Source organism: Pseudopipra pipra, chromosome 5 (assembly GCF_036250125.1).
Source record: "Pseudopipra pipra isolate bDixPip1 chromosome 5, bDixPip1.hap1, whole genome shotgun sequence".
In the NCBI taxonomy this organism is placed as follows: Eukaryota; Metazoa; Chordata; class Aves; order Passeriformes; family Pipridae; genus Pseudopipra; species Pseudopipra pipra.
In genome coordinates this window covers 14542183-14554225 of record NC_087553.1, presented here as the reverse complement: position 1 = coordinate 14554225, position 12043 = coordinate 14542183, and the positions used below count along the sequence as shown (strand labels likewise).

At 49.5% G+C, this 12043-nt stretch overlaps 1 protein-coding gene across 1 annotated transcript in view; it reads left to right on the top strand.

Moving 5' to 3' along the window:
- B4GALNT3 (beta-1,4-N-acetyl-galactosaminyltransferase 3) overlaps positions 1-11843 on the top strand; it is a 65404-nt gene extending 53561 nt beyond the window's left edge. Inside the window, exons 13-20 of the mRNA XM_064654600.1 lie at positions 1073-1149; positions 1746-2751; positions 3865-4163; positions 4556-4709; positions 5434-5506; positions 5952-6105; positions 6801-6927; positions 7734-11843. Coding sequence (XP_064510670.1) covers positions 1073-1149; positions 1746-2751; positions 3865-4163; positions 4556-4709; positions 5434-5506; positions 5952-6105; positions 6801-6927; positions 7734-7842 — 1999 coding nt within the window. The 3' untranslated portion in view covers positions 7843-11843. The remainder of the gene's footprint in view (positions 1-1072; positions 1150-1745; positions 2752-3864; positions 4164-4555; positions 4710-5433; positions 5507-5951; positions 6106-6800; positions 6928-7733) is intronic.
- The last annotated feature ends 200 nt before the right edge of the window (positions 11844-12043 follow it).

Genomic DNA, 12043 nt, shown 5'->3' with positions numbered 1-12043 from the left:
GGGGAAACTGCCTCTGCTTTTCTTGCACTATTAACCCAGCAACAGAGTCAGAGCATGTTTGTTTCACTACATCAGGGAGTGTATTCCCAGGAAACTTTGCCTGACAGTGGCTGGAGCCTCCTAGAAGCTATCACTGTGAAAGCCAAACTGTGCTCACCACCAGGCATCTCTCTGGGGGAAGAAATACATGTCATTCAGCTTCACTGGGGCCTTGATCTCAGTGGTGGCCCCACGAGAGAACTGCCACTTACATGCTCCCCCCATAACAGACAGACACCTTTCATGAGGACTCCTGTCCATTCAGGAGGACTTTTTTACAGGATAAGAAATCACTTTACCAGTGAGATAGCTGATGGTGGCCTCCCTGTGTTCAGGATCTTATTCCACCCTCCAGGACTATTCTGAGGGCTAGAACAACAGATCATGGCATGAGTTTGGGAGGAGACTCGTGGTTCATAATGAAGGATAGGTGGCTACCACGGGCTGGAAGGTGACACCCAGGTTTATTGCTTTGGCAATTCATTTGTATTGTGACTGGATTTGAGAACGGAGGGCCCATTTTCTTTGGCATCAAGCACATGTGGAGGGAAACACCCCTGGAAATCCCTCCCAAAACCTTGAAGCACAGGCATATAAGGACAGCACATAGGCAGTAATGGTATAAGAGGAGAGAGAGTGAGATCACTGCAATCAGCTGCTTGAGATGCTTTTGCAGCGTGATGGTTTACATTTGTGAGCAGTACATCTTAAGTGAGCTTTAAGGAGGAGTTTAAGGGAGGCTAAAGAAGTCTTTCAGGGTACTTATATTGGGGTTTCCTCCTGCACCTATGAGAAAATCTCTTGAGAGACTGAGATGATAAGGAAGGAAAATGCATGTCTTAGGCACTGCAGAGTTAGATCTGCTTGCCCAAAGATTTGAAAGATGGTGAGGATGCTTGGAAAGTAGGATCTAGAGGTGCTGGGTAGATGTAACCAGAGTAATGGATCATCACCTCTGAAGCAATGGCTATTATTTATTTGAAAAGGGCAAAGTAACTTTCATCAAACTTGTGTTTTCCTCTTCCCTCTACAGATTCGGATTCTACAAGTACATGAAAATGGATCGGCCAGAGAAGAGCCTGGACTCTGGAGAAAAGACAGAGCAGCCAGGTAGGGGCCTAGTGTCACAACCAGAAGATCCTTTCACCTGTCACTTTTTCATGTGGTCTTCCAGCAGCAGCTGAAAGAAGCTGTTGACTTCCCATAACAAGGAAGTCACAGCCTTTCCCTACCAGATTACTGTGTCTGGGAGGAGATTTTTGCTGCAGCTTTTACTTCTTTCAAGGGCAGGTTGGGAGGTCACCAAACAGTGGGCTGTAGGAGACAACATGACAACTACCTCTCAGGCCCACAGCTTATCTGAGATGTAATTCTAGCAAAAACATGGGCAGGAGCAACAGAGCCAAAGCTCTGTGTCATGGCAGCCAGTGCTCACACCTGCCTTGCAAATCTGAGGCCAGACAAGACAGCTAAAGGCAAAGCCAGACACCTCCACAGCCTTTGGCAGTGGTGGCTAAGAGGTGCTGAGAAGGTTGGTGCCAGCAGGAGCACAGATCCCGTGTGTGAGAGCATCCCTGTCCTCTGAGCAGGAGGGGCAATACTGAGGTGAGGCGACAAGTAGCTGCCCCCAGCAGGATGAGTGCCTGGGTTAGGACAGGGAAAGCAGTGGGAAGATGCCAGAGATGTAACTTCAATTACTCCTGCAGGCTCCCAGGAGGGGAACCTGGATGACCTGCAGTACGAGGAGCAGGACATGGAGAGTACCCGTCCCGCCGAGCACCCTGGCACAGTGAAGGCAGAGCTGTTGGGCAACGCTCCCGGCAGCATTTTGGGCAGGGACAATATCCACGAGGACTATTCCTTCCGGGAGCGTCGTCGGCTCCTCTCAGTAATGGGCAGTAACATAGGAGAGGGGATACAAAGGAGAAGGACAAAGAGGTCTGGTGTCAAATCAGCCGTGCTGGCCTCTACTAACCAAAGCCTCAGCCAGGTTGGCCTGGAGGGGAACCCAGTAACAAAGAGACCCCGTTTAAAAGCTGGTGTCAAAGACAACTCCAGGAGCCCTCTGCAGCATGCCAGGGCCATCCAGGGGAGAGTGCCTGTCAGAAGGGCAAACCCTCCTTCTAGGACTGTGACTCAAAGGCAGCAGTCTTTTAGCCACCCAAGGGACTCAGGGGTCACAATTCCCAAAGGGGTGAGACCTCGAGGAGATCTCAGCACTGCCAAGGATGGGCTGCAGCCAGCAGGCACCATGCCAGCCAGGAAAGGAGGCCCAGTCTCTGGCAAAGCCAGCAGACGCTCTGTGAGCACTGCCAGCCCCAGCCAGCCTGGGCTGCCCCAGTGGCTGAACCAAGTGGAGTCCTACATTGCTGAGCACAAGGCAGCCAATGGTGGGGACATGGACGAAAGAGAGGTACAGGTGCCATCTCCTGTGAAGGGCAAGTCTGCACCTGTGGCAGCAGAAGACGAAGAGGAAGAGGCAGATGGGGAGCCAGAGGAGGAAGATGAGGAGGATTTTGATTACGTACCAGTGTTTGACCAGGCAGTGAACTGGGAGCAGACCTTCAGCGCGAGCAACCTGGACTTCCATATGCTGCGCACAGACTGGATTGACCTGAAATGCAACACATCGGGAAACTTGCTGCTAAGAGAAAGGGAGGCCCTGGAAGTTACACGTGTCTTCCTGAAGAAGCTCAACCAGAGGAGTAAAGGGTAAGGCACAGTGAGAGAACCAAGGGACAGAGTCCCGGAGCTGGTGTACCCTGCTGCACAGAGAATGCCTGTCATGTGAGTAACTAGTGAGAATCAGAGGATAAACTACATGTGGGAAATAAGATTTCAGGCAAGGAATCTATGTAAAACACTGGGCTTTAAATATACCTCTTTTGGCTGATAACTGGTGCCAGCTTTTGCTGGTACTCTTTTTTTACATGGTCTTGATATGGTTCTTTTTCTTCTCAAGATTTACCATCCTGATTGCCTTTCTGGCAAACAGACATAATTCCTCTGAGCCTCCATAAGCTAAACAATCCAACTCCCGACTCTTCTGTCGGGTTGGTGTCTATTTCCATAATTTTTTAACCAGTCCTTTTCCGTGCAGGTTTCAGTTTGAGTTAATCTTCCTTGATATAAGTAACCAGTATCCTAGATATTTTATAGAATAGGTGTTATGAATTTCCAGTCCCTGCTGTCTGATGCTACATCTTAAGATCACATTTGTTTTTTCAGGATCACATCACACTGTTACACAGTCAGGTGTAACTGATCACTACACACAGGCTTTTCTCTGGCAAGCATCAACTTTACAGCAGAAACTCTTGTTACGATCTGAAAGGGCATGATCTGGCATTTCATCCAGTTTTGGCCATTCCAAACCTAAAGCTCACTCCAGTTTTTGCTGTGTGATTGCTCAGTCCTCCTCCATGTTCTTGGCTGATAAGCTGTCATGAGCCAGTTTCACTAGCCCAAACATACTCCTCGTGCCAAGATCGTTGTAGGTGGTGTTGAGTACACTCACTACTACCAGCCCTACAATCATTCAGACAGATTTGTTATTTTCTGTGTCACCTTTATTTCATTTCCCCTGCCAAATATTTTTCTCTTGGCCGGAATCCCAGGTCTAATCCCACATGCTTGTGGATTTAGGAAACAGGTGCTAAACCTTCCCATGGGACTTTGGAAGCAGTGCAGCGAAGCAAGGGGAAGCTGGGGACAGAAAGGTTCGTGCTAGCCAGGAGGAAGGAGCCTAGCAGAGATGAACAGGCTGGAGGTGGGAGCAGGGCTGGTGTAGAGGGGACATGCTCATGCCAACTCTGTCTCCTGCAGGCGGTTCCAGCTGCAGCGTATCGTGAACGTGGAGAAACGCCAGGACCGCATGCGGGGCAGCCGCTACCTGCTGGAGCTGGAGCTGCTGGAGCAGGGAGGGCGGCTCGTCCGCTTCTCCGAGTACGTCTTTGCCCAGGGCTGGCAGGGAGTTGGTGGCAATGAGGAGGAGGAGAGGAAGATGAGGAGCCTGGTGTGGGGTCGCCGGCGGCACCTGATGGCTGTGGCGAACGAGCCAGAGCTGTGCTGGCCTCAGGGCTTTTCCTGGAACCACCGTGCCATGGTTCACTTCGTGGTGCCAGGTAAGGAGGATCTGCCTCCCCAGGACACCAAGGGATGGCACAGTGGGTGGTTCCCATGAGGGCAGTCCTGGACAGTGAACCTGGGCCAGTCTCTACCATCTCATTTGGGGTCACTTCCAATTTCTGTTCTCTCCAAGTAAAACCCCCTCAGAAATATTATAGGGCCCAAACTTCCATGGCTTGTAAGCTCAAAGAAAACTCCTGTCACATGGTGGGAAAGAACCCGCACTGATTCCTTGATTCTTTGGACCAGGTTTTCAGCCTGGGCCTGTTTCAGCATCCCTGCAAGGTTATTGGGGTTTGACAGGAGGCAAGAAGCCTTGCCTGTTGAGAAACAACACCATCACTGAAATCAGTTTGCTTAGATTATCTCCCTGTTGCAATACAACCAGTGAAAAACCAGGCACGTTGGGTGCTGCAGTTCATCTCTGACATGGAAGAGCTGTTCCAAGTCACTAAGGATCCCAACTTCAACATCATCATCACAGACTACAGCAGCGATGACATGGATGTAGAGAAGGCTCTGAAAAGGTCTACCTTGCACAGGTGAGAGTACTGCTTGATCACAAAAAAACCACTCACACACGTATGCTGCAAACACAGCACCTCTACCAGTCTCTGTGTGTTGACCAGCCACAGCCTGCTGCAGCTGGAAAACTGAAGATAACACCCACCCAGACCTTGCACATATACATGAATATGTTGTTATCATGATGTGCATACACATCATGTACTGTGTGGAACAGTGTTATAAAAGTGTAAGGCAATAGCTAATGCAGTATTCCAGCCAAATTTGTTGAATTTGTCTCTATTTTCAAGTTTGCAAGAGAGAAGACAAAGCAAGTCTCACAGTGATGGGGCAGAGGGAGGACAGACAAGAAAGCTGTGAGAAATAGGACAGGGAGCGTGGAGGCCTCTGGGGACTCCGCTTGCTCGAATAACTGTCTGGTTTACCTTACTCTGATCTGAACCAGCCTTGGCTGGTCATTTCCTTTACATACCAGTAACAGGTCTAGTCCTAGAATAGACTGGACTATAGCTGAAAAGACTTTTGCTAGGCATTGCCCTCCCCTTGCTGCACAAGGGGGAAGACTCTGAGGGCATGATGGGAACTGGAACAGTGCTAAACTTGTGCACTCACCCAGCAAAGGCTTTCCTCGTCCTTGAGAGGGTGCACGGGGTGAGGGCAGCTCCACAGCCTGATGCCCGTGGTGCTTCCTGTGCCGCCGGCACATGGGAACTGAACTTGACTTTCCCATCTGTCCCCCAGCTACCAGTACCTGAAGCTGACAGGGAATTTCGAGCGTTCTGCTGGGCTGCAGGCGGGAATAGACCTTGTGACGGTAAGTCTGGGCACCCTTGGGGTGGATACTGGTGCTATCATTACTTTTGGTACTGTACACGCTGTTTTTAGGGAAGGGAATAGCTTGGCAGACTAGATCAAATGTGGATATGTTTCCTGTCCTTCCAGAGTAAGGGTCTCACCCTGTATTCTGAGGAGCCTGTGTTCTGTTTGGTTCTCAGTCCCCTTGCTGGGACTGTCAGACAGGAGGGAAATCAGCAGTAACAGCTTTGTGATACTGGCTCTGCCAGGTCATAGTTGTGGTATTTCACATTCATCATTGAACAGCCACTCAGTGGCTGTTTTACCAGCCTCTAGGACCTCAGTTTCTGATGCAGCAACAAATGGCTTTTTAATTGACTCCCATATCTCTGTCTTCCTGCTCCTCAAGAAAGACTTACTGAAAGTCAATCTATTTTTTTCCCAACCGGTGTGGTTCGTTCCAGGACCCACACAGCATCATCTTCCTGTGTGACCTCCACATCCACTTCCCAGCTGGAGTCATTGATTCAATCAGGAAGCACTGTGTGGAAGGCAAGATGGCCTTTGCACCCATGGTCATGAGGCTGCACTGCGGGATGTCCCCACAGTGGCCTGAAGGTAAGAGGGAGTGGATCCTCTTTGGCTCAGACCTTGGGGAATGGGGAAAGAAGCAGGATGTCTGCCACCTCTAGATTTGTTCCTCTGAAGCTTGAGGTCCTTCCAGGTCCACAAAGTGAGGGTGCGTTAGATGTGGTTTAACAGCATCAGGTACCTGGAATTTGAGATCAAAAAGCTAGCAGAGCCCTTTGTATGATGTTTCTCCTGGTCATCTCCTAGGGCTCTTTGTGGATTTAAGGACCTTGGAAAACCCTTCCTTTACTCCCTTCTGTCCATTTCTCTTTTCTTAGAGGGCACAGCCTGTCCTGAGGAGAGCTGGTAGAGCAGGGCTGAGGGAAACCAACCCAAGTCAGAGGGGGAAAAGTGGCATAGATCATCTTAGCATGGGATTTTCTTTAGACAGAGGTGGCCACCCGGAGCCATTCAGGCACAGGGCAACTCTATGAAGCTGGGGCAGTCCAGGAGGTGTTGGAGGCTCTGCTAACAAGTTGATAGGACAGCCCATGCTGTCTATCCTCAAGCCTTTCTCACTTCCCAAAGCTGGTTGGAATGGTTGGCTCTGCCTTGCTGCTGAGTTCACTCTCTGGTGTCAACATCATGCTGAAAGTAGTTTGAGTCTCTCTCCAGAATCTCTGCTGGAGTCATCAATGGTTCCAAGCACCAACATACATGTGCCTCTTTTGTGCTCTCCTCAGGCTACTGGGAGGTGAATGGGTTTGGTCTCCTGGGCATATACAAGTCTGACCTGGACAAGATTGGAGGCATGAACACAAAAGAGTTTCGTGACCGCTGGGGAGGAGAGGACTGGGAACTCCTGGACAGGTAGGCATCCACTGTCATTGTTCATGTGCTCAGGAAGGGAGACCCATTGGATCTTGGAAGACCAGTGACCACAGGAGTAGGGATATAAGGAGATTGAGATGACTGCTGCCATAAGCTTGATCAGTGAGGGAGAGTCTTTGAGCCTGTCCTGACCTCAAACCTAGTAGGTTAGGAGACACAAAACACTCTCCTACAGCCACTAGTAGGAGAAGAGCCATTTTCTGGTGCCTTAGTGCCACACTGCTGGTTGGCCACGTGCAGATCAGGCACTGGTGATTGTGAAGGCTTTGTCCTCTTCCAGAGTCCAGCACACAGTCTGGGTCGCTCAGACTTCCCATATAACATTTAGCAATTGTCCAGAAGACCAACTGTTGGAGAAACATTTGAAGGTCACAAGGTACAGTTACAGTTTCCGAGAAGTTTGTAGTGAGGGATCTCTGCTGGACAAATCCTAGGCCTCTGCGTTTGTAGTTCTAGGCTTTGGGCCCTGTCCTGTCTTTTCTGACAGCTGACTACAGAAAAGACTAGCATCCTGAGCAGTCCTGTGCTGCCAGCTGTCTTTTTCTCCTAGCCTGGTATGTGCAGGCACTCCTGACTAGTCCTTCCCTCAAGGGTGCATAAACACTCACCAAGTGTCATTAAATGCCTGCTTATGGGTATGAGATACCCCTGAGCTATTCTGGACTATCCAATTGAGTTGTAGTCTCTTGTCAACGGCACAGCTTAAAAGAGTTTTCCTGGGGCTGAGCCCCCCCCCAGTATCTTTGCGATCAAGTTTTCTCTGAGTCTACTCTTCTTTCTGCCAGGATCTTACAGGCTGGGCTGGAAGTGGAGCGTCTCTCCCTGAGAAACTTTTTCCACTGGTTTCACTCAAAGCGGGGCATGTGGAACCGACGCCAGCTGAAGACACTGTAGCCTTCAACCCCACAGCTGTTGGGCGGCACCGTCCACCATCTCATCTAGATGTGCACTTTACTGAGGCACACAGCCGAGCACACAAACTCTTCCTCTGCCTCCAGAGCCCTCTGATGGGATGGCACAGCCAGGGAAGGGGTGATCAGGCTGGCGGAGCAGGAGCTTCTCTTCTGAGCCGTTGTATCCAAGACGTGGGATCCATGTCTGGCTGGGAAGGTGTGCGGGGGAGATGTCGACAAGGGAAGGACTCACGTTTCCTGCCGTGCAGTCTGGTGGATGGTACAGTGGGAGAGGTGCCATATTTCCTGTTGAGTCTTGCACCAAACAAACACAAATCCCAGCTAAGCCCAGAATGGTTTATTTAGAGCAATGCAGCTTCTTTTTCAATACTTGAATGAAAAAAAGAAAAAAAAAAAAAAGAAAAAACCACAACCCTCCCCGTTTCCCCTCCTTCCCTATCTCTTCAGTATCCATGATTTTGGACAGGGGACCAAAGTTCTCTGGACTGTATTGCATCCACATGCCCATGTGCTGACCCAAGGAAATCTGGATATGGAGGAGCTAATAGGCACTTTAGGCTGCTGGTGCTTAGACGTTTCTCTGTGCTTTTCACTTTAGTCATTATGAAAAACTGCTCATATTCAGCAAATTATGGGCCATAGATGGAGATGCAAATACATTTCCCTTCCAAGAGCCATGTTTGCCTGTAGCTGGGCGAGCTGGTGGGGGTGATGTTACAATTCCACCTAAATTATTGATCCACTTCCTGAGGATAGTGGAGGGGTTATACAGAGAAGCTAGGAGGGCATCTCAGGAGGAACTTTGCAGCCTTATCTGACAGACATGTGTTTGTCCTAAATAATATCAGGGAAACCCTAGCAGGGAAGAAGTGGCAATATTTTAGTAGTTGAAATATTGTGATTTTGTCAGAAGAGGAGACAGAGTATTCTGCTCTCAAAATCCTGTACATTTATGCAGCATCTAAAAGTTAATTTAATAAGTTATGGCCTCACAGTTGTGTCTTGTCCTAGTTTGACTCTTATGTAGAGAGCAGGCTTCTTGGTTGAAGAACCAGCACAGCTCTTGGTGCTTCATCTCTGAAACAGCCCTGAGAGCTCTGGCCTGATACAGAGGAGGTGGCCTCAGGTCTTGGCACATGCACTGGATGTAAAGAATGGTGAGGACGGAAGAGGGTTGAGTGAATAAAAGGATAGGCAGACCCATGCTGTCATTGATGCAAGACCTGTGGAAAGAGCCCACAGTTGGCCTGACACTACAGGAAATTCTCATCCCCTAAAACTCCTGTTAATGCAAGGCAAGATTGTTTTTTCCCCGTAACCATTTTAGAAGACTACATTCACCCAGAAATCCCAGCACACTCAGGACTTTACACTGGAGCTCCAGTGGTCCCCCTACCATCCTAAAAAGGCTGCTACTGGTCTCAAGCTTGAGGGGAGAATGTGACATAGAATGCTGCTCTTGGGGTCCAGCTCTGTGGGGAGTTGTTGAGACATGAGTAATGGAGGTATGTAGAATACAAGCAATGCTGACATGGTACTTGATTTTTTTTTTTTTTTTTGCTTTTTGCTGATGGAGTCATTCATTTGTTACTGGTTCTGTGGTGCTTGACAAGTCCATCAAGTTCCACTATTGTAGAAAACTGAACATGCAAGTTCTGGCACGTGAGATAGAAATCTTGTCAAATCATCTGCTTGCATCAGTCTGGGGTTTGTGACTGATAGAGTTAGAAAAAGGCAACCAGATAGAAGAAGTTTTGCTGTGCAGTGTGCAGCCATGATAAGAAGTAGACAAAAGACAGCTGTGTCTCTGACTCCACAGAGCATTTGCCAGAATGGAGACACTGAGTATCCCAGAAGAGGCAGCCTTAGCCATCTGCCCAAGCCAGAGCAGTCTTCCTATTGAGGGAAAGTACTCTACCCATGTAGATACTAAGAAATTAGTCACTGCAGCTGGGGTGAGAGGAAACAGGCTGACAATAGTCAACTTTTCTTTTTTTTTTTTTTTTTCCAGAAAGTGTTATAGGAGTTTAGGAGGCCAGGGCCTTGTGATGCAATGTTGCAATAAGCTCTGTTTCTGCCTGGAATGTGCAGTGTCAGTCATGCTCTCGGTGCATGTCAGAGCCTGTGCTTCACTCAAAACACAGGAACAGCCCCACGAGAGTGCAGGTGAGCTGCTTTCCAGGCTCCAGGACTGCGCCTCCACAGCCTGTCCAGGCTGGCTCTGTCACGCAATCCCTGTGGAATGGGGAGAGGCTATCGGGAAGGGCGAATGCCGGGACACAGTGAGGCAATAGCAGGACCAGCTGTCTGGCCCCATCAGGCTGAGAACAGCATGATGCCCATTTTGCAGATGGAGAGCTGATGGATTCAGTGGCAGCCTGTAAGTCAGGCACAGGGAGGAACATTGTACCATGTGCTTTCACATCTGGCTGTAGATGTGGTCTGCAGCACCTAAAGTAAGCAGTTGGCTTTCATCTGCAGGCACTGGCAAGAATTAGGTACATCCAGAAGGTAACTCACTTGCCTTAATGATGATATGAGTAGCCCCTCTTCCCCACCAGAGAGGACAGTCATCAAAGAGTGGACTGGAAAGCAGCACTCACTGCAGCACTGCCAGCAGAATTTGAGGATTTTGCCTCCGTTTTTCGGCTGAGACTGTGCTCCTTCCTTCATACCTTGTAACCCAGGCCAGTGTCAAGCAGAACTACCTCGTGAGGGCTCCTTGGTGGAGATGTAAGGAGTTAGTGGTTTTCAGTCCCATTTCCTGATGGCCAGTGTCCCTGCTGTCAAAGCTGCCATCTCAAATGTTCTTCCCTTTCTACCACAGTGGGAATTCTCAGTTGGTATTTAAGCATTGCTGTAGTAAACGTGATTAATACTAATTGGCACTAGCTGGCAGTCTCCATGGAGGAGCTTGGAGAGCCCATGGGGACAAAAGCTGTCTTCCAGCCCACATGCTCAAAGACCAGTGCAGGTAGAGAGAGAGGGGGCTACGCTCTCCTCGGTTTGCCAGCCAGCAGCAAACCTTGCAGGAGCAGTGCTGGGCTTTGCTCTGGGGCTGTTGTCCCTCTTCCAAAACAACCTGCATGCAGTTTTTCTCCCCAGGCAGAGTCACGGAGGCAGGGAGAGCAGGAAGCCCAGCAGGAGCAGGTAGTCCCTCAGCCATGTAGTGAAAGGACACAGCCAACCAGGGTAGTGGCCAGACCAGAACCACAGGGGTTTGCCCCATCACTAGTGTCGTATGTCTTGCATCATCTCTGGGTACAGCACAGCTCCCAGAGGGAAGAGGGAACCTGGCTTCACCATGGCCATGAAGCTGACTCCCCCCAGCAGCTGATCACATTTCTCTTGCTAGGATCTCTTTAGGAAGCTGTGCCAAGTTTCTGGCCTTGATATGCATCCTGGCTGTGTCCTGCCTCGAAGGCAGGAGGAAGTCAGTAGCTTGGGATTTTCCGTGCATCAGACAGGAGCAAGCTGCTCTGGAAGCTCTCTGGCTGGGGAGATGATGGGCCATGGTTCAAGGGAGACCTTCCCTGGGGCAGGATGTGACCAGGCTCTGGGGCCTGGGCCCCCAAGTACGCAGTGCAGGGCAAGGGGGCTCTGCCTAGAAATGTGACTCTGTCTTCAGGACTGTGAACTGTGGGGCTGGGGCTTGTTTTGCAGGTCAGCAAAGGGAACGAAGAAGGGCTGGCTTTTGTTCTGAGCAAAATGTTTTGTGTGAAAATTATAATGTGATTTGTTTTGTCATTGTCTTAATGTTTGCCCAGTATGAACATCTCTTCTTATTGCCTACAAATGTCTGAAGTTGATTGTTTTTTAGATACAGATGCCTTGTGTTGAGAATCTGAGTTGTACCTTTGAATTACCTGCCTTAAAGTGGCTCTGTGCCTTCAAGACAACTCCTGGGCCACCTCTCTGTTGGAGCTGGGGGATGTACAGATTCTCCCTCATGTTTTATAAATACATTGTCTTCCTACAAGAGCTCACTTCTGTCTGTGTGTTACTCGCAACCACATCACCATGCAGCAGGGATTAGAAACCAGGTGTTGCTCCTCTGTCTTCATGTAACCGAAAGCATAGGCAATACCAGAGAGACAGATCACTCTCTGCCCAAGGCAGCAAGAACTCTGCAGCAGGAAGTGAGTGGGAGATGCAGCAAGCAAGGTTAGCCAGGAGTGAGA